Source organism: Castor canadensis, chromosome 11 (assembly GCF_047511655.1).
Source record: "Castor canadensis chromosome 11, mCasCan1.hap1v2, whole genome shotgun sequence".
Lineage (NCBI taxonomy): Eukaryota > Metazoa > Chordata > Mammalia > Rodentia > Castoridae > Castor > Castor canadensis.
This window is the reverse complement of record NC_133396.1, coordinates 140,780,264-140,807,707: the sequence shown is the minus strand read 5'-3', so window position 1 is coordinate 140,807,707 and position 27,444 is coordinate 140,780,264. Positions and strand designations below refer to the sequence as shown.

The following is a 27,444-nucleotide window of genomic DNA, read 5'->3' as shown; positions in this document are numbered from 1 at the left end:
AATAGGTCCAGACAAATGTTCAGTTGACAACTCTTTTATTATTCAACTTAGGCAAACAGTCCAAAATCAGTCAGTGTAGACAGATGAGAAACAGGGCTAAAATAGAGAAAAATGCAGCTCATTTAGCAGAAGCTCACGCCTCTGTAGAGAAACTCCCTGGAGGGAGAGCCCAGCACCCACGCACCTCACAGAGAAACGCAAACGCTGCTAGCTGCAGACAGCCACCCCGCCCTCTGACCTGCCACTCGGCACCAGAATTGACCAGGAACACGTCAATGAAAAAGGTAAGCATTAGTTTTCTCTCAATAAAATGTGAAGCAATAAAATGTGAAGTTTAAGTAAGCTAGTACAATTTCCTGCTTTTAATGTGTATTTTACACTTGAAGAATTTCTCGTATCAAATACAGGCGCTGTTAATTCATGCATTTAATGACTTCAGTTAGTTTCAAATGTTCAGACTTCAGAGCTGCTAATGACACTAAACTCAATACCACGTTGGTTGAGTCTGTCAATCAACTTTGTTCTGGAGAAAGCGGCTCCAGGTGTGAAGACTCCGCCCCTGTAAAAACAATAACAAAGAGAACCAGCAAGTCACTGCCCAACTCCTAAAACCTGAGTCCTCCCTCCATTACGGCCACTTCTGGCTCCCAACCAGCCAAATGAGCGGCCAGCTAGCTATTTATTCCCAAGAACCCTGTGCCACAGCGTCCTCATGAGTGACTGCTGCAGCAGGACCAAGCAGAGATTGACGGGATCAGGCTCAGTCTATTACCATAAACAGTACCTCCTCTGCATGGAAGGGAAGTCTCTTTAAATATGATGGATAACATTTGTAAAACGCCAGCGGGTACTTGAAAATTTCAATTAGGTTTTACTACATACAGGCTTTTTTTGTTTTGGGTTTTTTTTTTTTTTTTTGCAGTGCTGGGGCCTGAAGTCAGGGCCTTCACCTTGAGCCACTCCACCAGCCCTATTTTTCTGAAGGGTTTTTTGAGCGAGGGTCTTGTGAACTTTTTGCCCGGGCTGGCTTTGAACCACGATCCTCCTGATCTCTGCCTTCTGAGTAGCTAGGGTTACAGGCGTGAGCCACTGGCGCCCAGCTACGGATTTTATTTTTATTACTTAGTGTTTCGTTGCTTAATTTTGGGTTATGCCTGATTTACTTCTCAGCTGCAGGCCCATGCTCCTTTGTAGAGTTGCCTAGTTTTAGGGTAGCAGCTAAAGACAGTTAAGAGTGTTCTCAGTGACCACCTAGCCAGGATCCATAACCCTGTTCCTGCGTGTTCAGCCAACACTCCCTGCCCACGCTGCTCAGCACTGCCCAGTGAACCACGGGGACCTCTCCTCAGTGGCTAACTGTTTATAGGGACCTGACGCCGCCACACTTAATGGTTCTCAGCCCTTCTATGTCTCGCACCCACCTCTGCAGTTATCCCAGAGGCTGATAAGGACATGTCCTCACTACTTTCACGTGTCTGGATCAGAGGAATTCTAAATGCTTATGTGCAGACCCAAAGCCTACAAACCGACTCAAATAAACGGAGCTGTAACACAGAGGAAGAAGGTATCTTCTACTTAGGAAAACACACACTTACCCCTTAGGAAGATCAGGCCCATCATTTAGAAGAGTCATGGCGGCCTGAACCATGGCTATGGGGGTAGCCACGTAGCCAGCCTCTGCAGAAAACAATGATCAAGGAGAAAGAATGTGTTCATGAAGTAAACAACATCCAAAATCAAACGGTAGATTTATATCTAACTTCACGTACACACTATTTAGTTTTAGTTTGGTAGTAGTGGGGTTTGAATTCAGGGCTTCCACTTGAGCTATTGCTCCTAATCCTCTCTGCTTCAGGTTTGTCTGGTTTTTTTTTTTTTTTTTGTGGTACTGGGGTTTTGAACTCAGAACTTTGAGCTTGCAAGATGGGCGCTCTAGTGCTCCAGCCATGCCTCCAGCCCTGCTTTAGTTATTTTTCAGGTAGAGTCTTGTGCTTTTTGCTTGGGCTGGCCTCAGGCTGTAATTGTCCTACTCCCGAATAGATGGGATTACAGGTGTGTACCACCATACCCAGTTCCACAATTTTTTCAATAGATACTCTTCAGTAACAAAAGTAAAAATTAACATTTACATAGTATATCCCAAAATGCTTGGGATTTGTCTTAAATTTTGAATTTTTTTAGATTTTGCATATGCATAATGAGATCATTGTGGGGAGGGCACCCATGTCCAACCACAAAGTTCATACATGTTTCAAATATATCTCATATTGGGTGTTGACGGTGATCTGGCTGTGACATCTGTCACCACATTGATCGCCAGGGTTGATCTGGCTGATCTGGATGGCTAGGTGGGTGTCCCCATCCTCCCTCACCGCCTCATGTGTGCCCCCGTGAAAGACAACCATCCCTGACAGAGGAGGACCGTTCTTCGGTCAAGGGTATACGAGTAGCTGCGCTCCCCTGCTGGAACCTCCAAACAAGTTCCCAATTGTACCTTACATATATAGCCTGGAGGTAATCTTAAAGAACGATTTTAGTGTACCACCACATAAGGTAGGTGTACGATTTCCGCTTGTGGTGGTCATGGTGGTACTCAAAAAGTTTTGAATTTCGGAGCATTTCAAATTTCAGACCTTCAGATTAGGGACATTCTACATTTATTAAACACACCAAGTGGCAGTAACAGAATATAGTAAGTGCTTAAAGTCTACTAAACTCATTCAATTTTCACATCAGTTATGTGCAGCTAGTCTATTTTTTTCTCTCCATTTTGCAGGTGAGGACCCTGAGGTACAAAACTCACTCAAGTAAGGTAGTGGCTGAGTCAGAATCACGAAAGCTATAGCTGTAGCTCTAGGCCCTGCACTGCTTCTCAGCAGTGAATCCAAGGACTCTCAGCTTCTCCCTGTTAACACGCCACACTGACCCCTGTCTGCACGCACACACTTCACTTTCACAAAACAATGGACTAAACCAAGTAACAGGAAAAGAGTCTACAAGCAAGAGGGACGTCAGTGCTTACGTCACTGCCAAGTCATAAAGCCATGGTCAACTTGTCTGAAAAAGCTGAGCGGGAGTCTGCAAAGGAGGCAAGACGCAAGCGCCTCATCGCCATCTGGCTCAGTAATACCCCCACCATCAGGACGACAGTGTCTACACTTACACTGCAATCCACGAATGCTCCAACTCTGTATAGTTCTCTAAAGTTTTCAGCAAAAGTTCTTCAGTCATTTTAGCAATAGATCCTTTTTCCAACCTATGAAGATCTACTAACTGTTCTTCGAAAAATGCACACATGCACACAGTTCACAGACATCATCAGGGTATGCAGAAACTCCAAAGAAACCCTGGACTCCAGACTTGACTCATAATTACACCGCTTCAATACGAAACCAAAACACACAAAACAACTGGCCCCTTGTCTTCTTAACAATAATTAAATTTTAGTGATTCTTAAATTTGAACTATAGCACAGTAATGAAAAAGAAAACGAAAGGGAAGGACGCATAAATAAAGCTGGTCTATACTAATAAATCTCGCCCTTCTGTTGAAATTTGAGTAATTTCAAATTACTTAAATAACTCATGCAAGTGTATTTCTAAAGCAATTACACTTTAAAAAGAATGTATTATAGCTGGAGGCATGGCTCAAATGATAAAGTACTCACCTAGGTAAGCACAAGCCCTGAGTTCAAACCCAGGACTACCAAAAAAAAAAAAGACGTCTGTATGTGTATATACACACACATACATGTACATATAACACGTAAGTTAAGGCAATGTGAAACACTCAAGCATGCTTAAGTCACATGAAGGTACCTGGGCCTTTCACCTGAGTACAAATTCTGACATTTGGTTTGTTCTTCTCAGTACTAAGGCCTTGGCTGTACCCCTGACCAAAGAAGGTAACCGTGAACGAGGAGCCATCTATCTGCGAAGGAGAGAGCAAAGAGTTCATTTGCTAAGTATGTCCTTTACTCCTGGAACACAACAAAACTACCGTTCTACTTCAAGACAAATTTTCAATAGGTAAAAATGTTGGTATTTCATCTGCCACAATATCTTGTCATCCTTTAAGCAGGGTGCAAAGTAAATTCACCAAAGCTATAAGTCTTGGGTGACTGGTGTGTTGTGGGAGAGGGGAGGGGATAAGAAACAGGGATGAAAGAGAGATGATTCTTAGGTTGTGATGAGAAGAATGACAGCACAGGGCTGGCAGAGTGGCTCAAGTCTTACAGCAACCTACCTAGCAAGCGTGAGGCCCTGAGTTCAAACCCCAGTACTGCCAAAAAAAAAAAAAAGATTGACAGCACCATTAATAATGGCAGTTTAAAAAAAGCTGGCAGTAGTTTTTGGGGGTTGGTAGAACACGGATATCTGGCTTTAGTATCTGTTTGAAATGACAAGGCAAAACAGCACACAATGGAGCCACGGTCCTGGGGCACAGATATGGAGCTGCACCACTTGAGAAATATAAAGACTCCTTCAAACAATGAAATTCTCGAGGACTTATCCTAGCATCTTTTACAGTCACTAAAGTTAGGAGTAAGATGACAATCTTAGTTGATACTTAATAAAATTTGTTTGTTCATGATGAATTCTTTGTCGCCTTAGGTCCTGAGATGTGAATAAAATATAGGCTCTTGCCTTTCCCAGAGCTTACAATTTACTGAGGGAGAAAGATATAAACAGACTAACAACAGGAGACTAGAACTAGCAGATCCGGGAAAAGCTCAGAGAAGGGCACTGTGAGTGAGATCTCCTGAAGCACGGGCATATTTTTAATGGATGTCTATGCTACAGTTCCAGAAAAGAGAAACCATTACTTACTGGCAAGAAAGGATGAATAGCATGGTGAATCTACAATTTACAATTTGAGAGGTGAGGATGAGGTCAGACACAGGCCACACCATCCCCTCCCTTGCTGTGGCACACAGTGTGACTGACTGTAACCCTTATGCAGGCCAACCACACATTCATTCAGCTTCAGAACTATTTTCAACAGTCTCAGTGCTTATGTCCCAATTAGTCAGAGGTGGATGAAAAATGAGATCTGTCTGCCACCCAGAACTCATGAAGGCTGAGGTGGCCACACCTCTGGGGAAGGACTGCCTGTCAACCAAGTTCTGCCATGTGTACCAGTCACCCACAGGACCAGAACCTCCTGCTTCTACCTAGTGACCACAGGACCAGAAACTCTACCCAGTGAAGGACTACAGTCCAGACCAGCCCAGGCAAAAATGCAAGACCCTATCTCAAAAGTAACATTAAGCAGATGTGGACAAACACATCTGTACTGCTGAGCTACGGGGAAGAAGGCAAAATGGTACAACTATGAGGAAAAACAGTTTAGTGGTTCCTCAAAAATAAAAAATAGAATTAATGTATGATCAAGCACTTCCACTTCTGTATATACCTACAGAATATAATTCTGGATATACCTACAGAATTTATAGCAGAATGATTCACAATATTCCAAACCTGGAAGCAGCCTAGTGTCTCCACATATGAACAGATAAATAAAACATGATACACATAAAATAGAGGAACTTTTGACACTCGCTACAGCATGGGTGAACCCTGAGGACACTAAGAGAATTAAGCCAGACACAAAAGGCTAACTACTGTGCGACTGCATTTATACGAGATAGCTAGAGTCATCAAATTCATAGCAAGAGCAAGTAGAATCGTGGCTGCAGGGGACAGTTACTATTTAATGAGTGATGGTGTCTCATTTTTTCAAGATGAAAAGAGCTCTGGAGATGGAAGGTGATGATATCTACACAAAAATCTGAATGTACTTAATCCACTCAACACTTGAAAAGGTTAAGATGGGGTAAACTGCATGTTTTGTGCATTTTACAAATTAGAAAAAAAAGAGATAAGGAACTGAACCAAGGCCGCTGTGATAAAGTGAGAGAAAATTCTAGAATGATGCCTATGTTTCTGACTGGGCAGATAGCGGTGTCACCAACTAAGATGGACAGTCTAAAAGGAAGAAGAGAATTTGGGGGAAGAGAGTTCAGACTCTGGCATGCTGAATTTGAAGTATGTCTAGTAAAATTGGTGGGCACATCAACCTGGAGAAACATGGCCACGAAGAGCCGTTGGGATCACCCAGGGACAGTGAGTGAGAAGTGGGCTGAGGATGGAGTCCTGGGGTGGCTGACATCTGAGGAAGAGGAAGGAGATGAGAATACAGCATGGCAAAGGAGAAGGAAGAGAAAGGAAACTAAAGACAATCAAAGGAAGCAAGTGTTTCAAGTATTTCAAAGAAGGACAAAAAAGTCAGAAACAGACTGAGGACTGAAAGTATTCGACATCTTTAGCACTTACAAAGTCAACAATCACTTCAGCAAAGGGATAAAGAAGGGTGAAGGAAAGGTCCAATGCTCTTTCTGAGGTTGGAAAACCTCATTGTGAAAACTGCCATGTTTTCAGAATGAGGAAAAAGAACCTAGAGAGGCAGAAGGTAGAATCAAGAGGAGAGAAAAGGAACGACTGACTGATGGGGGCAGCAGGGCACCTGATCAAAAGCCAGGGTCATGGTAAGACTAGGGTGTTTGAAATTTAGGATCCTCCAGTTCTAGCTATGGGAACTTTCCCAAGTAACACCATGTTTATTTCCTCACGGTAAAACTAGGTTGAAAACACCTTACGTGGAGGACTGAGATGTAAAGTGAGCAGCCTCGTGGCTGCAATACAGGAATGTTTAGGTTGTTAAGAATGCAGGTGGTTGGGGGCATCGGTCTTGTGCAGGGTACTTCTTCCACAAAGAGTAAAGGTAATGGTGGGAACAGCGAGGACAGATCTGAGGAAGGAGCTTGAGGAGAACGCGCAGATGTTCTCAACCCTTCGGTGAAGGAGCAGTGGGTGGAGGTATGTAATCAAAAGTAAAGCACTTAGCAAGTGGAGGACTCCCCAGACCGTGTAGAGGCACAGTGTGGTGGCACCCTCTGTTCAGCAGGGAACCTCCCCACAAGAGCCTGGCGTAAAGGAGGTGAGGCTAAATGGCCCAAGGCCTGACTCTGGGTTGGGATTTGTAAGGGAAATGGGAGAAAATGAGGTAGTCCTACTGCTGAGAATACTAAAAACATGGTAATTTCTTTCACCTGCACGGGATTCAGGGGATATGGAAAAGGAAGTAAAAGTGAGGGGCAGAAATAACTGAGAAATGGAGGAATAAAAATAGGTGCGGTCCCTACAAAATGAAAACAACTTCTGGCGTCAGATGGCTGGCTTCTCATCCTAGCCTGACCACTGTCTGGCTGCGGGGCTGAGCAATGCTCTTAGCCTTTCTAAGCCTTTGGGACATGGGCATAACGATGCATGCTCCCAGGGGAGTATGAGAAGGTCAAGAGCTCAGGCAACACAATTTATTTAAAGAGCATCTGGAACTCAGGACGTGCCCAAGTCTTAGATGTTACTGTCACTGCAGGGAGAAGCGAAGATAGAAAAACAGTATCTTAAATATATGGAAACAAAAGAAAGGATTACCTGTTTTTGTGTTGGGCCTTGCTTTGAAAAATAGCCAAAGGAGAAGAGCCATGGGAACTAAAGGGGGAAAAAAAAAAGCCCTCAGTGATATTTTTTAAATGGATGAAATACTTTTAAAGATCTAACTTCGTAGACTGTTACTTACTTTTATGAGAAGTTGCCTTCCAATGCCAAATCTCACAAAGAATAAAAAGAAAAGTCCTGCAAACATCAGCTTAATAGCAGAGGTGATGCTCCCCACAGTTACACAGGCAGCGTACTGGACCTAGAGAGACAAAGTTAGACGTGAGCCCCACAGCCGTGAAGGTGCAGCTGCTCCCCACTGACTCTCCAGTCACAGACAACAAAGCAGCACCACTTTACGAATATACCACATTCATATGGTTTTAGAGACGTTCTTACGAATGGTAATTAGCCTCCTCTACTTCAGCAAAAACAAGCCACAATATATCAGACTTTAGCAGCAATACATCAAGGAATGCACACTCTGGTAAACTCCCCCCCCCTAAGAAAAATAACCATCACTTTTTTGGGGGGAGGGGAGGGACAGAACTGGAGTTTGAACTCAGGGCTTCACGCCAGTAGGCAGGCACTCTGCCAATCCCTAACCACTTCTTAACCTGAGTGGACATACAGTTTCCTCTTGAAGTCTCAGCAACAGATCGACCACTTCCCTCACCAGAAGAGTACACTGGTTTGCCAGAGGTAGCAAGGAGACACTGAGGGGTTAGGGGTCCTAGACGTCTCTACAAGCCATCACAGACAGAGGCTCCAGCAACTGAAGCACTAAGCAGAGATCACTGGGTTTTTATGACACCAGGATTTCCTGTGTTGAATTTGCTGCCACTGAGTTGCACTGGCAGGTATTTAGCAGACCACATTTGAATTGGGAGGCCAGGCTCTGACCACTCCCATGGAGCCCAATTCTGTGTATTTCTGGAAGCTGAAGCCTGCATTATTTAGTTCTTTCTTGTTTTGTTAAATTCACAGGGAAACTGTAACAAACACAGAATTCTCTGTATCAATAAATAAGCATATTTACTTACTGGTGATTCCTCTAAATTTTCATGCAAGTAACGCTGAGTGCGCCTCACAACAGACATATCAGATCCCAAGAAAGGAAGGGAATATGCACAGAGTTCTTTACAATAGGAAACTGGCCACCTGTAAGACAGACCCATCAATTTTCTTTTTCCTCCAATTACAGTAGACCACAACTTCAAATGCTAGTTTTTTCTTTGTCTTTTTGATGGTACTGGGGTTTGAACTCGGGGCCTCACACTTGCTAGGCAGGCATTCTTACCACTTCAGCTACTCTGCCAGCCCTTTTTATGATGCATTTTCTATTTGCCTGGGCTGGCTTTGAACCTTGATCCTCCTGATTGCTGCCTCCTGATAGCTAGGATTATAGGCATAGACCTCTAGCACCCAGCTTTCTTTTAAATTTTTTTTGAGACAAGATCTTGTTACACAGCCCAAGTTGGCCTCCTACTTGCCATCCTCCTGTCTGCTGACTTACAGGCATGTACCACCACTCCCAGCTCAGCTGGTAAATTTGAGAATTAAAAAATAATTGGGAACTTGGGCTGGAAGAGTGGCTCAAGAGGTAAAGTCCTGACTACCAGGTGTGAGGCCCTGAGTTCAACCTCAGTACTGAAAAAAACTCAAAAAATCAGCAACTTTTCTTGGGGCAATAATAGCAATAACGATGCCAGCTGTGCTTTTAAGTAAAACCTGATTCTGGTGGCTTTCCTCTGTTCTTCCAAACATCTACACCCAGACAAGTAACAAGTGGAACAGCCTCACACTCTTCACACCGTGGATGCTCACTCTTTTTCCCATCAGTGTCACTGGAGACTGATTTAAAAATACTGAACAACCCAGCTGCTCTCCTGTCAGCTAGCGTGCTCACATAAGAACTACCAATGAGCCGGGTGCTTGTGGTCCTCACCACTTAGGAGGCAGAGGATCAGTTTGAGGCCAGCCCAACCAGTTTGTGAGACCCTATCTCAAAAATACCCAACACACACACAGACAAAATAGGGCTAGTGGAAGTGGCTCAAGTGGTACAGCCCCTACCTAGGAAGTATGAGGGCCTCACTACAAGCCCCAATACTGCCAAAAAAAAAAAAAAAAAAAGCGCTAGTAATGAAGCCAGGTGCAGTGGCTCCCACCTGCAACCCTAGCTACTCTGGAGGTAGAGACTGGGAAGATCACAGCTCGAGGCCAACCCCAGCAAAAAGTTTGAGAGACCCCATCTCAACCAACGACTGGGATGGCAGGGCATGCCTGTCACCCCAGCTATGTGGGAAAGCACAAACAGGAGGATGACTGTCCAGACCACACACAAAACAAGACTCTATCTCAAAAATAACCAAAGCAGAAAGGGTCGGCAGAGTAGTTCAACAGGCAGAGCACCTGCTTCACCTGAGTTCAAACCCCACACCAAAAAACCCCAAACCCTACTAAGATAACTCACACTTTCATCGCACTTTAAGATGGTGGTTTCACTGCATAAAACCCAAATGACATTTAGTTTTTACATAGTGAGGTGTCATCACAGAAATGTACTTTCAAAAGTACTATGTATAAAGTGTTACACTTAGGAGAATGTGTAAATTACACTTCAGCTTTGAGAGCAATCCTGGACTTACAAACCTCCAAGTTCTTAGTAGCACACTTTATTCATAGCCAACCCAACAATACACTGACTAGATATACTACATAGATTTTGGTTTAATATACCTTTTTTTCAACTTTTGACCGACGACGGGGACAGGTTTTAGATTTGATGCACTTCGCAGTCTTCTCAAACTACTCTTAGCTCCAAAACCATAAATTGCTGACTTCCAGGTGCCATCATGAATACACAGTCCCTAGGAAAAACCGTTTTGAGAGTTAAGAGACATGTCCCAAGGGTAACACCCCAAAGAGAAAGCCAAGTGACTCACTGTTACAAACAACACTTGTAATCCTCTGAGTTTTCACAGCCAGCTATGCAGCACAAATGCTTGCTCATTTGCTTGATCCTATCTACACAAGCCCCTTCTTTCCTTCCACTTATTCATGCTCTTCGTCATAATAAGTAATTTAGTTTCATTTTATAATTTTTACCCAACTAACTGACCCTATGCCTTTGAAAATAGCCACTTTAGCAGGTGCCAATGACTCACACCTGTAATCCTAGCTACTTAGGAGGCTGAGATCAGGAGGATCATGGTCCAAGGCCAGCCTAGGCAAATAGTTCTTGAGACTACATCTGTAAAATAACAAGAGCAAAATGGACTAGAGGTGTGGCTTGAGCAGTAGAGCACCTGCTTGCAAATTGAAGCCCTGAGTTCAAAACTGAGTCCTACCCAAAAAAAAAAAAAAGCTACTCTAATTCTATTCTATGCAGGTTCCTCAAAATGTCAAGATACACTTATGTGCACATCTGTGCATGCATACCTATGCAACAGCCCACCATCCACTCATCCATCTGGGGACAGACCCATATGGGGATGGGTTCCCTGTCCTCCTCCAGGACCTCTGATTCCAGCCCCAGCTGTTGTATTAGTCTACCCACTTCAGTTTTCTGAAGAAGAATTTAACTCACTAATGTGATTTTCATCTTCTCTTCTTTGCTCAATACCATGATTTCTTACTGATACTGCAGCCAGACTCACACTCATGCAGAATTTCACTCTTTCATAGTCTTCCACCCTTTCAGTTCACGTACACCTTTCCCAGCCCTGTCTCCAGCGCCTCCAGCTCCAATGAGAAACTCGAGGAGAGGACAGGCCTCCTGAGCACACTGGCACACTGCTGGCCCTCTTCACCCACTTTCTAGGTGTCTCTGAATTTTAGATTACATAAATATTTTAACTACTTCTTATTTTGATTTTATATATCTATTATGTCATTCTATGTTGTTTACCTTGTTTAAATAAAGTCATCTACAAAGATTTAACACTAATTTTGTAGCTGAGCATGGTGGTGCACACCTGTGAACCCACACAGGTTTACAGACTGAGGCAGGATTGCCACCCTGGGCTACACAGCAAGACTGGGCTATACAGTCAGATTGTGTCTCAAAAAAAAAAAAAAAAAAGAAGAAAAGAAGCCAGGTGTGGTGGTCACACTTATAATCCCTTTGAGGGCAGAGGGAGGAAGAATTGCAAATTTGAGGGCAGCCTGGGCCAAAGTTACTGAGACCCTATTTCATAAACAGCTGGGGCATAGCTCAAGTGGTACAGTGCTTGCCTAGCAAGCATGAGGCTCTGAGTTCCAAAAAAAAAAAAAGGAGCCAAGAAACAATAAAACCATGACAAGATCCAGGTTTTTGTAATTGTTGAAAGTTGTTCTTGCGCTGTGGCCCAGGCAGGTCTTACACTCCTGGTTCAAGCAATCCTCCTGCCTCAGCCTCTGGAGTAACTGGGAGTACAGGTGTGTGCCACAGCACCCATTTATAATTTCTTTCCTATTTTACTTCTATTTTTTTGTGGTACTGAGTGGGGATCAAACCCTTGCCTTGCTCATGCTAGGCAAGGGCTCTAGCACTGAGCTGCCGTGCCCAGCTCAAAATTTCTTTTTTTCTTTTTTTGGAGGTGCTGGAGAATGAACCTATGGCATCACGTTGCACACGAGGCAGGTGCTCTACTCGGAGCCACGCTCTCAGCCTGCAGGCGTTCTCTTAGCTGTGACACCAATAAGCACAGACACCAAACCCAATTTCCAACGTGGTACAGACTGATTCCTTTTATTAGAAGTGTTAACAGAAATGTATGTCTTAAAAGGCTTAATTTGCTAACCTACTCAACCTAAGTCTGGACAAGGTGAACTACTTACAAATGTGAAGATTTCCAAACACCAGGAGACAACAGCTTTTAAAAAATACTTTTTTTCAGGACTAAGGGAGTACCTGACGTGGCAGAGCACCTGCCTATCAAGCATGAGTTAGGCAGGTACTCTACCAGTTGAGCCACTCCGCCAGTGCTGTTTTGTGTTGGGTTTTTTCAATAGGGTCTTGAGAACTATTTGCCCAGGCTTGCTTTGAACCTCAGTCCTCCTGACCTCTGCCTCCTGAGTAGCTGGGATTATAGCTGTGAGTCACTGGTGCCAGCTCTTAATGGTGTCTCTTAATAAACCAACATTCTTAAGTTTGTAAGCAAATTTATCACTTTTTCTTTTACGCCTCTGTGTTTTTTAAGAAGCCATTCCTGCCTGGGAGCACTTCAGACTCCGAATCCTCAGATTAGGCATGCCCAATCTGTACTTCCTCTTCCTTCACATTCAGTCCTATCCCACCTTCTCCAGAAAGCTCTTCATCTTTGGCCTCCCAACCCGAGGGGCTTTATGTTCTCAGAAACCTACCGTATTGCATCAGGTCTCTCCACTCACACCATCTCCTGCCAAACTAAGCTATTACCTCTTTAGGGGCACGGCCTCCATCTTCAGCTACGTGTCACTTTATCTTACCCTTCTACACACTTGCACGACAGACAATACTTACCGAATGAATACATTTTAAAGAGAACAGACACTTCTGAAGCCTAACTTAGAGCTGGGTTAGGAACTACTGGCAATAAAAGAGCTATGATAAATTATGGTCCTTTCCCAGAAATGCAACTGTCTAAGTTCCTCAACAGGCTGCAAGCTCAGTAAGACTAGTTTTACATCTTTTATGGTCACAGCAGTACCTAATTCCAAGTTAGGCACCCAACAGAAATGCACGGGGGCTGGCAGAGGGGCTCAAGAGGTACAGCACCTGCCTAGCAAGCACAAGGTCCTGAGTTCAAACCCCAGTTACCCCCTCCCCACCCAAAAGAAAAAGAAATGCAGGGACTTGCACTAAAGTGATAGTTTTCCTGACCAACAACATTTATTACACAGTAATATGGATGTTTTAATGTTGGGATCATGGTAATTCATTCTAATATAATCAACTGGACAGTTGTTTTAAAAGTAAATTATATCTGAAGTCAAAATAATTATCTTTACTTTTTTAAATTAAAGTGACTCTCCACACTAAAAACTACAAATACATATAAAATTTAGTTATCTCAATCTTTTTTAAGAGACATGTATCACTTCCAAAATGGTTTTAGTATTAACTTGAAATGCACTTAACAAACAGAAAAACTAACCTCAGGTCCTGAATTTATAGTCAGGAAACTTTCCACAGCAGTCAAAGTACCTAAAAGGAGAATAGTAGAAGTAACATCAAATAAAATCTAAATTATTCAGCCAGAACAAGTAATAAACTATTCCTACTCACTTAGGGACCTACAGCTGACAGCCAGGAAATCTGTACAAGTAACAGTTTTATGTTATTGTTCAGAGACTTCAGAAGCAGTTAAGGCCAAGTAAACTGTCACAAGGAGTTCAGCACAAACCTTTTCTCGTATTTACCCTGATGATATCAGCAATCTTCCAGTACAATTTAACGCACTCACCCTGGAAGGCCCATCACAGTTCTCAGAATTAGATCTACAGGTATTATTCTGGTTTCAAACAGAAATAGCTTTCAAGGGCTCATTAATGATGGCTTATACTGACTGTCCAGATAGCTTATAAAATACTTAAAACAGGGCTGGGGATGTGACCTACTGGTAGAGTACTTGCCTAGAATGCACAAGGCCTTGGGTTCAAAACAAAAAGGGAGATAGCAGCTGTATTAACCATGAATACTAACATATATGCATAGTGGTCAAGTATTTAATTTCTGAGTTTCTCAAGAATACGAAAAACAAAAAAATCTGAGTGAAATATATCCATTCCTTAAGAAACACTGTTCCTAGGGCTAGTGGAGTGGTTCAAGTGCTAGAGCACCTGCCTAGCAAGCATGAGGCCATGAGTTCAAAGCCAGTCCCTCCAAAAAGAAGTTAAAGAAACCACTATTCCTGGTTTTAATTCCAAGAGAAAATAAAACAGGCAGCCTTGACAATGAGCAAGGAAACCACCAACCATGTCATCAAAAAGATGTTACAGCAGAACTGTAGCCACATAACTGTTGCTAGTCTGACCACTGACAGAAACCAAGAGCAGATGACTAAAGTAAAAGCCACCCCAGATGCACTGGGGACTGGTATGTACGTGGCTCCAGATCTAACCCCATACACAGAAAGATCACTAACTTAGTGCTTAAGTATGTACTAACATGTGGACCAGCTCTATAAAATCAGTTGAGGCTCCTGTTCAAATGCTGACTTCCAGGTTTCAATGTCTCAAAAAATATTTTAACAACCTGAAAGTACTATTTATTTCTCCCATAAGAAGATAAAAAGACTTATTCAAAATAAAAACTACTGGTCAGGAGTGGGGTGGAGATTGAGAAGTCAGCCCAGGCAAAAAGTGAGACCTGATCTCAGTCAGCAAACTGGATGAGATGGTATGCACTGTCATCCTAACTATGCAGGAGGCCATAAGTAGAATTCCATTCTGAGGCACTGGCCCTAGGCAAAAAAAAACAAGACCCTATCTGAAAAATAACCTAAAGCAAAAAAGGCTGGTGATGTCTCAAGTGGCAGAACGCTTGCTTAGCATGTCAAGGCCCTGAGTTCAAATCCCAGTACCACATAATTTAGAAACAATTTCAATAAGAAATATATAGGATTACCATGAAGAAATTTTCTACACTTCAGATCATAAAGAATAATTTTTAATAAACGGAGACATACCAAGTCCATGGACTGGAAGAATAAACATTTTAAGAAGGATGTTGGAATCCCTCTTTTCAATGAGAATGGGATCGGTGCGTCACCATTAAACGTGACACTTACTATTGCTTTCTGATATTTATTAGTTAAGAATTCCTAAAAATCTGAAATCAATAAAAGTGAATTTTCATCTTCCAAGTCATGTGTTGAGATGGACACAAAGGTGTTCATCTCTTATCTTCTGATATGATTGGGTAACTCCTTAATGTCTTGACTGTGGCACACTCTTTTAAGATGCCATTGCAGATGGACATTCGTTAAAATGTTCTATGCTGTTTTGCTTTTCGTGTGTGTGCTCTGTCGGACTTTGGCTTCATAGTTAATTCTTTAACATAAACTAGGACACATTCCATAAGCTCTAGAACAGTTTTAAGTGACCCTGGAGTTATCTATTTCAGGTCATTTTCTAAATTAACACTTTTAAATATTTGCCAGCTACACATCATACAAAGGACTCATAACCAGAATATATAGGGAACTCAAAAAACTAAATTCTCCCAAAATTAATGAACCAATAAAGAAATGAGCAAGTGAACTAAAAAGAACTTTCTCAAAAGAAGAAATTCAAATGGCCAAAAAACACATGAAAAAATGCTCACCATCCCTAGCAATAAAGGAAATGCAAATTAAAACCACACTAAGATTCCACCTCACCCCTGTTAGAATAGCCATCACTAGCAACACTACTAACAACAGGTGTTGTCGAGGATGTGGGGGAGTGGGAAAGAACCCTCTTACACTGCTGGTGGGAATGTAAACTAGTACAACTACTCTGGAAAAAAATTTGAAGGCTTCTTAAAAATCTAAATATTGATCTACCATTTGAGCCAGCAATACCATTCCTGGGGACATACCCAAAAGACTGTGACACAGGTTACTCCAGAGGCACCTGCACACCCATGTTTATTGCAGCACTATTCACAATAGCCAAGTTATGGAAACAGCCAAGATGCCCCACCACTGACGAATGGATTAAGAAAATGTGGTATCTATACACAATGGAATTTTATGCAGCCATGAAGAAGAACGAAATGTTATCATTCGCTGGTAAATGGATGGAATTGGAGAACATCATTCCGAGTGAGGTTAGCCTGGCCCAAAAGACCAAAAATCGAATGTTCTCCCTCATATGCGGACATTAGATCAAGGGCAAACACAACAAGGGGACTGGACTTTGAGCACATGATAAAAGCAAGAGCACACAGGGGAGGAGTGAGGATAGGTAAGACACCCAAAAAACTAGCTAGCATTTGTTGCCCTTAACGCAGAGAAACTAAAGCAGATACTTTAAAGCAACTGAGGCCAGTAGGAGAAGGGGACCAGGAACTAGAGAAAAGGTTAGATCAAAAAGAATTAACCTAGAAGGTAACACACACACGCACACAGGAAATTAATGTGAGTCAACTCCCTGTATAGCTGTCCTTATCTCAACCAGCAAAAACCCTTGTTCCTTCCTATTATTGCTTATACTCTCTCTACAACAAAATTAGAGATAAGGGCAAAATAGTTTCTGCCTGGTAGCGAGGGGTTGGGGGGGTAAGGAGGGAGTGGGGGAGGGAAGGGGTGAGGGGAAGGGGGGACAAATGACCCAAACATTGTATGCACATATGAATATAATAAAATAAAATAAAATTAACACTTTTAAAACATGCAGACATTAGTATTAAGATATTCTCTCCATTCTTAAACAATTATCTACATTTTATAAATAGGAGTAACAACATACAAAATTACACATTCGATACTTCAGTGGTCAAAACTAACAATTTTCTTCTTTTGCAGTGCAGGTGGTAGAATCCAGGTCTTGCACACACTAGGCAAGTGCTCTACCACTGAGCATACTTGCAGCCCTAAACCATCTAATTATATGTCTAATTGTACTTTAAAATGTGCTAATTCCTTCAAAAAGCAAGTTTGAATTTATAATGGTTACTAGGGATATTATTTTCAAAAAATTATACCGCTCTAACCATATGTAAATGAGACTACTCGGCCTGTCCCTGTAGTGTCAATAGCATTTGATGAAAAGCGGGGCTACGTTAACCACAAAGCACAAGTTTAAATATTCCCCTTTGTAGTTATGTCTCTTTTCCCAACTAGATATTAGTTATCAAAATCACAAACCTGAGGCTCTTCTACTGTTACATTTGAGTACTGCTTATTGATGAATACTTACCATTAGTTTTATTCCTGGTATATATTACTCCTAGATCGGCTGGAATGGAGTCAAAGCCACTGCTTCCAATGATATAAACCCCTTTTTCTGCAGCTTTCTCATGGTACTTCCAATACATTAGTTCCAGAAACTAAAAAATTCAGGACAAGAATTTGAATCAGTTTGTAGAAATACCTAGACCAATATTAAATGAATTCTCTTCAAAGACAAAGCAATCAAACTGAAAATGGACTGGGGTGTGGCTCAAGGTGTAGAGTGCTTACCTAGCAAGCAAGGCCAGGTTCAATCCCCAGTACTGCCAACTGAAAATGCTAACCGATATGGCTTTGCAGCAAAATACTAACTATTAAAATGTTTTTTCACTTATTTAGCAAATACTAACCAGGTGCCATGGCAATGTGATCATCCAACTTAATGACACTATTAATTTTTTAGGATGACTTTTAAATATAAAAGTAATGACTATTTTGTAAAAAGACAAAAAAAGTGAGCCCAGGCTGCATTACCCAGATGAACATCATTAGAGCCAGGTGTGACTATGCAGTGCAGTGAAAAGGGGATTACAGACAGGGAATAATGTCTGCTCGAATCCTTTGCCTGGATGGGTGGTGCTCACGCCTGTAATCCTAGCTACTCCAAGGCAGAGATCAGGTGGATTGCAGTTTTGAGGCCAGCCCAGGCAAACACTTAGGGAGACCCTATCTCAAAAATTTCCAACAAAAAACAGGGCTGGTAGAGTGGCTCAAGTGGTAGAGCTCCTGCCTAACAAGTGTGAGGTCCTGAATTCAAACCCCAGTGCCAAAAAGAAAAAAAAATTCTTCACTTGATTCCAAAAATTACTTTGTGTTGTAATTTTTTGTAGCACACAGGGCCTTGGGTGTGCTAGTGCACTCTACCACTAAGCAGCATCCCAGTTAAAAATTACTTTTAGAACAGTTTAGGACTGATAGAAAAACTGAACAGAACAGAGTTATCATGTTCCTGAAAGCCAGTTTCTCCTATTAGTAACTTTTTTGGATTTTTAGTGATCGTGGGGTTTGAACTCAGGGTTTTGTGCTTGCTAGGCAGGCACTCTACCACCTGAGCCATGCCTTCAACCCTTTTTGTTCTTGCTATTTTAGAGATGGGGTCTCGCTTTTTGCCCAGGCTGGCCTCAAACCACTATCCTGATCTCAGACTCCCATGCAGCTAGGATTACAGACATAAGCCAAACCACCCAGTTTATTAGTGACGTTTTATATCAGCATTTATTACAATTTATGAACCGATACTGATACGTTAGTAAAACCATGTGCAATTCAGATTTTCTTAGTTTCAGCTAGTGTGCTTTTCCCATTCCATGACCTGGATACTCCATTAGCTGTCGGGTCTCCCTGAGCTCCTGACTGTGGCAGTTCCTTGCTTTCCTTGTTTTTGATAACCTTCATCATTCTGAGGAGAATACTTAGCTACTGGAACTGACCTCATGCTTTCCTCAAGACTGAACTGGGGTGATGGGTGTGGGGAGGCGACTACGGGGTAGGGTGCCATTCTCAGCAACCCTTTCAACATGAGTTGGTGATGCTGATCTTGGACACCTGACTGAGGCAGCCTTTGCCAGGTCTCCACCGTAAGGTTACCTAGTCTTCCTGAAGGCAGAAGAGCTACATAAATGACTGCAATTCTTCTATTTCTTCTCATCAATCTGCCTTTGTTAGGATTGGGCTGTGTCTCCATAATTGAGTTTAAAAAGTTCTGTCTATGCTGGACCTTTATTGTCTTTGTTTTTGTTTTGTTTTGGCAGGGGGGGAGGTTACATAGGAGGTTTTGATTTTGTTTGATTTTTCTTCTTGTGGGGCTGCAAATGGAACCTGGGGCCTCATGCCTGCATTGAGCCCCAGTTCCAGCCCCATTAGGCTTTGGTATTACTTTTACGGTAGCTCATGAGATAGAGTAGAGCTTTCCACCATTTTCTATGCTCTGGGTTATTTTTAAGTAGCATAGGAACTGGTTTTTCTTGAAGTCATGTTTCTTTCCTCTTCTTGAACCAATTTTGGTAATTTACTCTGCTGGTATTTTCCCTTATATACTAACAACTGAGAGCCTCTACTGGTGGACTACACTGGTACACTGATTATGATAATCAGTAGCCCGAAGACACATGAAGCCCCATTTCAAAAGTGGCTGTGCAGCTGAGTGCCACTACTTCCTTACAGCCAGGCCAACCTCAAGTCCTAGTTCTACTGACTGGTGTGGACCCTGAGCAAGTCATGAGCCTTTCAAAGCTTTCATCTCCTCATTTAGAAGACAGGGAGGTTTTCAGTTACCTAAAATGCCCAGTACAGTGTTGGGCATGTGGCAAGCATTAAATAAGTGTGAACATTTAAATTTAATTTCAATCTTTTGGTGCCAGAGATTGAACCCAGGGCCTCATACTTGCTCAGCATGTGCTCTACCACTGAGCTACATCCCCAGCTCATTTAAAATGTTTAGGTTTAGGGAATTTTACATTTATTTCTCTGTGTCCTGATTTTAAAAAGGGAATTCATAATGAAAAAGTTGCAGAGTGTGAGATTCTGAGAATTACCTACAGCACACTATTGTAATTAGTTCAGCTTATAGCACTCAGTAACTAAAAATCAACACATTCCCTACACAAAGGGAGTAACTGAAGTCCTGGGAAAGAAAGAATGCAAGAAAGCCAAAGCTGAGGCCTTGCCACCATAAACGTCTTCAGGCTATCCATGACGCCATGGGAACCCATTTCAAGTGCTGGACTGGTGCCTTCACCTGCAAAACTGCACTGAACAGCTCCTCCTCGTTTTCAGAACTTCTGTGCTTTTTGCTTCACATACCTCAGGTTCCCCAGAGATGTCAATGCAACTGGTTCCATTTTCAATACAGGCTTTCACTACAGGTTCGCCATAAAACCGATACTGGGAGAATAGAGAAGCAAAGGTCACTCGTACTTGACACGCTTAATTGAATCCCATACCATCCAACCTTGGAGGTGTACGCTTGGTTAACAGGAAAGCAAACGTTAATAAAGCAGCCTAAAGGTAAACTGAGAAGAGGACACCGCACTACACCTGTCAGCGTAAATAAATAATCATGCCACCTGGAACCCAAGACAGTGGGGAATCTTAACAAAGAAGGATTTTCCAGGAAAAGGAAACATCCAAATAAAGGCAAACTATGCACAAAGGCTTGGGAAAGGGGAGCTACTTGTGCTACCTGAAGCACAGGTGGTTGTGCAGGAAGCAGGAAGAGACGAGCCCAAAACTACTGGGCCAGGTCAGGGACCATGAATGCATGCTCACAGTCTGTACTTTATCTTCACTACACTACTGTCTCTCCCGGAGGATGCGCAATTTGGCAGTCTTGTAAGATTTACATCTCACACATCTCACCCTGCCTGCAGTGCTGGAAAACAACACTGGAGGCAGGCAAAGACAGGTGAGGACTAGACAAAGGAAGTGGCACGGTACACTAAGGATGAAATACACTTAAAAACCAAAACTGACCAGGTATAGTGTCTATACTTCCAGTGACTCTGGAGGTGAAGACAGGGAGGATCATACTTTGAGGCCAGATGGCAAAAAAGTTATTGAGACCCCCATCTCAACCAACAAAATGTTGTGGTACACATCTGTAAGCCCAGCTATGAGAAGCATAAGTAAGAGGAAAATGGTCTGAAGTTGGTCCAAAGCAAAAACACAAGACCTATCCTGGAGAGAAAAAAAAAGGCTGGCATTGTGGCTTAAGTAGTAGAGCACCTGGCTAACAAGTGTGAGGCCATGAGTTGAAACCCCAGTACTGTCACACACACACACAAAAAAAAAAAACAGACAGAAATGATAATTCTTCCTGATTAGCTGGGCTGGACATACAGGCTATTAGCAAAAACTAGAAAAAATAGGAAGGCAGGGTTTGAAGAGTAAGTCTAGTTCTGGACAGAGTAGACATTCTGAGCTTGTATAATTTTTGGCTCTCCCAAATTATCTGTTGCTCAAACTTAAGGAATTACAATTAAAACGTTACTCTAGGAAAGTTATGCAGCAGTCCATTCAAAAGCAGCCCGTTGTCAAGGCCAGGTAAGGAGCAGCAAAGACAGAGGCAGGAGCTTATCTTTTGTATCCAGTCAGTGAGAAAGTACAGGACACCTCAAAGACGGCCCCCACGGCGACTTCAAGTGCAGTCCTCCCCCAGCTCCTGCCCCTCTTACTAAGAATGCAGTAGGAACATTAAACTTGTACTACATATGTAAGATCTTATCTATGTTGGTTGGATTACAGAAAATAATAATTCTCTAAATAGTCAAAAAAAAAGAGAACAGCAGATCACAATGTTATCACTGGACCGGGAGAAGTGGACAGCATTCTAGGTTCTGGTTTCCCATTCTCGTCCACTCACTGTCCATACAGTGTGTCCTGTCTTCCTGCAACATATCCATAGAAACCTCTGTTTCAACCAGTCTAAACCTGAATCTATTATCTTTCTCTCAAAACCATTTCTCCTCCTTCACTTCCCAGCATAGGCTTCAGAGAGGGATAGAGAGAAGTGTAGCTCCAGCTCACACTGCCTGGTCCCTCTCCTAACATCTTTTCTCATGCACTGCACAAAGAAGACTGAGACAAAACTGTGCCAACAGCTGAACAGTGTGGTGGTCAGAGCAAACTTCATCCATGCTCTGTGATCACTAGCTGGGTGAACTTGGGCTGCTTTGCCTCTCTCTATAAGCTTCAATCTCTTCATCAAAAACTGGAGACAGTCATAGCACCTCCTTCATTAGGCTGTTCTGCTGATGAGGTGAGAACACAAATGCTGGGCACACAGCACTCAGATTCATTCTGTTATTGCTAAGGGTTTCACCTGCCACACAGTTCTCAGGTTGGAATGCTACAAGCCATCCTTCAGTCTACCACCACTGGAAGTCAGCACATTTTACCTAATCGGTCTCCTAAAAATTCCCTAAAAACACCAAGTTAGTCACCTCTTTCTCTACATCCAACTCTCAGTCCAGACCCTGTCTCCTCTCATCTAATTTTATGTAAATAGCCCCTGACTGGCTTCACTGAAGCCTAACCAGCCCTATTTCCAAGGAAATATCAAACTCTTATTTTAAAATAAAATCTCATGTGGCCTTTCCTTCTGCCCCCCACTCAAAATCTATCATTAGCTGGCACTACCTACACTGTATAGTAAAAAGCCCAAACTTGGCATGTCGTCAAGTTCCAACTTTCACGTCCCAGCAGGTCTAGGTTCCTGTAATTGTCTAACAGGATGTTTCACATCCAGCTTGTTTGCTTCCACTTCCTACATCCTCCTCCCTCTGCCCCAGTTCTCCTGGGCTCGGCCCTAAGCGCCAAAGGCTCCCTTCACTTGCCTCACCAGTGAGCCGCAGCCTGCCTCAGCCAGCCAGTTTATCTCCAGGTGCCAGCAGGCTGCAGGAAGACATGAAAGCCTTCCAAAGTACCAGTCATTCCCTGTGGAAGAGCAGGCATTTTCTTTCTTACCACATCTACCCATTCTTTACACTGTATTTTGTCACACCTTGCCGCTTCTCCATGTGTAAACTGAGGCTGACACGCATTTATCCCTAATTACCCCTAACTTATCCCTATTTTGTCATTACATTTTTCTTCACTTAGTATCCTGTGCTTGTACAAGCTGAGTGAAGAAAGTCAGGATACAATCTCTGAACTCAAAAGCAGAGTTCTCCCATGGGAAGCCACTTAGCTTAGAGGTCAGAATTGCAATTCCATTTTCAAGGCTCCATGTTCTAACCCATGGGCCCCCAGGTAGGCGTGCCTCCCCAAGAGGATTAAAGCAATCTACCAATGTGGCAGCAAATATGTGAACTTTTATTCACACAAATCTTTCCAGGAAGCACAAAAAAAAAAAAAAGACTCACTTTATTCACAGTTAACAAATGGATTCATTCCAGCACATTCCCTGGGCATGTCAAGCAGTCACGTGTTGATTATAGGATACAGCAGGCAACCTGAAGTGGGCATGGGAGAGTTCTACAACATGGGGAGGGTCAAGTGATGGCCTCACTCTGTCATCACTGCCAGCATATTGCTAACTAGTGATGTTTATATTTGCTTAATAGACAAGAGTTTCTAAAGCTTGACTTCTGAGGCCATAGGCATTCAGAGGGAGAAGGATAAAAAGATCCAACAGAGGAAACACAGGAAGCTGATGAATAGGAGGAGAGAATCCAGGAACCGAGAAAGGAGGAAGCAAGTAATGGATGAAAATGCTGAGAGGCTGCAAATGAGGACTGAGTATTCATTGGAGGAGGAGAAAGGCCTGGCAAGAGCAGTTCAAGACAGAGTAGGAGGTGAGAAAGTGGAGGCAATGAATGACAAGAACTCTTCCAAAGAATTCTACTTTAAAAAAAAAAAAGGCACACAAAAGTGGAATCATTGGGTGGAGTGTATGGAATCAAAGGAAATCCTTTTTTTTTTTTTTTGGTGGGACTGGGGTTTGAACCCAAGGCTTCACACTTGCAAAGCAGGCACTCTACCACTTGAGCCACACCTCCAGTCCATTTCAGAGATGGGGTCTCCTGAACTACTTGCCCAGACTGGCCTTGAATCGCAATCTTCCTGATCGCTGCCTCTTGAGTAGCTAAGATTATAGCATGAACCACCAGTGCCCAGCCCTTTTATATGTTTTAAACATGTATTTGTATGATAATATAAGAACATAATGATAAATAAATTGGGGTATACACTCAAACTTTTTTTTATAGTTAAAAAAAAAAAAGTAGCCTTCATAGCGATAATGATGAACCAGCTCAGCACACATTCCCTGAATATGTCACAGAGAGCTGTCATTCTCTCAGAAGATTTTGGCCCTCATAAGAAGGAAAAAACTCCCCATATGGGGTTAAGGCTTTTAACCAGTTCTTCTGCCCTCACCCTGATGTTCCTCTGGAATATAAAATACCAGCTTTTATGAGAAATGAATGGATTGTTTATTCTGATACAAAGAAGAGCTTATTACTTACAGGTCCTACGCAATTGAGGACAAGTGTTGTCTGTTTAGCCATTTCATCAAGTGAGGCTGGATTAGTGATGTCACAAATTATTATTCCAACTTCAGATGATAGTGTTGGTCTTCCTAAAATAAAAAACAAATCATTTAAAGAAAACCCTATTATAATTTTACACCTTCCAGATCTTTTTATAGCAATTGGTGCAGAAAATTTACTAAATATACTAATATACTGAAAGTTACCCCTGCCAAACTAAAGATACAACTGTTTTTAATCAGGTAATTAAATAGGAAAAGGCTATGAGGAAAATGTAGTTAATGCTAAGGGCTACTAAAAAAATTTCTAACACAAGCAATGTACACATGACAATTCTGTGTGACAGGACAATCTTACAATCTAATATAGATGATTTGTCCTAGAGCAGATGATTTGTCCTGACTTCTCCACCAAGAAATTTATATAGTAGAAAAAATAGCTTCTTATTGGGCACCTATAACCCTAGCTTCTGGGGAGGCTGAGATCAGAAGGATCACAGGTAAAGGCCAGCCTGGGCTAAAAGTTTGTAAGACTGCACCTCCAAAATGGGCTGGAGGTTGTGGCTCAAGCAGTAGAGCACCTGCTATGCAAGTGTGAAACCTCAAGTTCAAACCCTAGTTCTGCAAAAAAAAAAAAAAAAAAAAGTGTATATATGTATACACACAGACACACATTTTCTCATCAGTCACTAAACAATTACATATATCCAACTATAGGGAGTGGAAGGAGACCATCAACATCAACATCATGAGAGCAAAAGAGGACCACTGGGTGAGTCACCCAGGTTCACACAAGGGGAAAACTGGAGTTAAGTGACCTATAGAACACAAAGGTTCCTAAAGGTGAAGGGGTATGTCCCACCATACTTGATCTGGGTGATAAAACTGGTAGGGAACTAGGCTGTACTGTATGGTCTTGTTGAGCAGGAAAAAGAATGTATTTTAATAACATTATGTCTTTTGGAAAAGTAAAAGCCCAAAGCTCAAAGTCCTGTGTGTTGGCAGAGGCAGCAATGAGGGCTGGGAGAGTCTAGCCTGCCTTCTGTCTTCCACACATGACCAGGAACAAGAGTCCTCATTCCCAGTCTCAGCAGGGCTCTGTGCAGAAGTGTAGGACCGAACAGAAAGAACACAGAATGCCCCCAACTCTAACAGGGGCGTCGCATGTGGGAGGGGAGTCTAGGGTAGAGGTCTGACTGCCAAAGTTCAAGGCTGCTGAGTCCTAAGTTAGGTGCCTCCCCTCTCCCCACCTGTGTGGACGCACTTAGGTGGGGACCTGATGTGGAGCCCACCACTTAAGAAATACACGCTGAATGGATGCTGAAAGACTAAGTCAATGTCCATCCAGAAACGCAAAAACGTTTTTGATGAAGATTTCTGGAACATTCTTACAGGAGGGAAAAAAAACAACTTAAAAGCAAATGCACAAAAAATTAAAATCAGGGGCTGGAGGTGTGGCTCGGTAGTGTGTGTGGGTAGCTCAGAGGCCCTGGGTTCAGCCCCCCAGCACAAAAATAAAAAAGTAGCACTGGTAATCCTACCAGTAAAGCTCAAGCTTTCCCAGCCCCAAAAAAGATCCATCACCAAGACACCGACCCCCTACTCATTCCTTTTCTGACCAAGTTACAAGTCCCCATCACGCGTGGGTCCCCAGCCGAAGAATGGGATGAAGGGGACGGAACCACTGAAGTTCCTGACTGTCACAGTGGGACTCCGCAACTACGGGGGAAACTGAAAAAGGTGGAGAAAGGCATGTTGAAAACTTTTCTTTCTTGACTTTAGGATGGAACAAAAGCTGGGCAGTAGATGAGCACGCCTCTCTTCCAGTCCCGGGGCAGAGCTGGGGAAATGGGGGACGCAGGGCTAGGAGCACAATGGGGAGCACAAGGCTCGGGGACAGAGCGGGGGGGCACGGGGCTAGGGGACGCAGTGGGGCCGCAGGGCTGGGGTCCCAGGGCCGGGGACACAGGTGGATCGCAAGGCCGGGGTCCGGCGGCTCCTCCGGCGGTTTGCGCCCGGCCCGCCCCGCCGCCGCGTTACCGAGCTTGAGCGCCGCCCTCTCCAGCACTCGCTGCAGCTTCTCCCGGGAGCGGCCCGCCACGGCCCAGGGCAGGCGGGAGCTCCGCTCGGGGGTCGCCTGCTCCCGGGCCACCTCCTCGGCCACGAACTGGCCGGTGAAGCCCGAGGCGCCGAACACCACCAGCTGGAAAGGCCTCTGCTCCGTCGCCATGACGAACAGACAGTGAGCCGAGGCCCGGAGCGGGCTGAGACCACCGCGCATGCGCCTCCGGCACAGACGCGAGTACCCGGCGCAGCAACCGCCGCAGTGCTGACCGCCGCCGCCGCCGCCGCGCCACGCTCCCTTCACGCCGCGCGCGCCGCCGCCCAGGAGCCACGCCCATGCCCTTGCCCACGTGTACGGCCACGCCCCTCGCCGCGCGCCGCCGCGCCGATGCGACGCGCATATGCACGGCCGCTCCAAGCCGCCGCGCGCAGGAGCCACGCCCATATGCGCGGCCACGCCCTCCGCCGCGCGCCGCCGCGCAGGAGCCACGCCCATGTGTGCGGCCACGCCCCCCGCCGCGCGCCGCCGCGCGGGAGCCACGCCCATGTGTGCGGCCACGCCCCCACCCACCCCCTCGGCCACGCCCCCACCCACCCCCTCGGCCGCGCGCTGGGGAGGTTCGGATCTCGGGGGCTTAGGGAGATGCCCCGCCGCCCATGATTCCTGTTCGCTGTGCCCGGGGGTTGCGCAAAGCGTTGGAGAAATCCCGAAAAGCGAGGGGCCTACGCCTGACTCCAGCTCTCGAAGCCTGCCTGAACTATCTTGCAACTCCATGTTAAACGACATGTGTAGGTGGGTATTGCGTTGGCCTGGTTCCGACGCGGATTAGCAAGCCAAACTCCAGATGAAATCGGCAGGAGTCCTTCCTGCTTGATGAAACGCGCTCGGACTCCACGCAAAGCCGAGTCCTGGCTGGGTGACAGCCGCTGGACTGTGATCGGACCTAGAGCCAGTTCGTTAAATCAGCTGTGATCAGTGCAGTTGTGGGCT

General features: G+C 43.9%; 1 protein-coding gene across 1 annotated transcript; it reads right to left on the bottom strand.

The window, feature by feature from the left end:
- Window positions 1-18: 18 nt before the first annotated feature.
- Sccpdh (saccharopine dehydrogenase (putative)) lies at window positions 19-26,748 on the bottom strand. The gene is made up of 12 exons (XM_020151904.2): window positions 26,430-26,748; window positions 24,367-24,479; window positions 20,204-20,284; window positions 17,370-17,499; window positions 13,622-13,671; window positions 10,242-10,372; window positions 8,543-8,660; window positions 7,642-7,761; window positions 7,497-7,553; window positions 3,819-3,930; window positions 1,596-1,677; window positions 19-559 (listed from the first exon to the last, which is right to left on the bottom strand). Exons 1-12 carry the CDS (start codon window positions 26,668-26,670, stop codon window positions 454-456), a joined length of 1,341 nt encoding a protein of 446 aa, XP_020007493.1. The 5' UTR covers window positions 26,671-26,748; the 3' UTR covers window positions 19-453.
- Window positions 26,749-27,444: the final 696 nt, after the last annotated feature.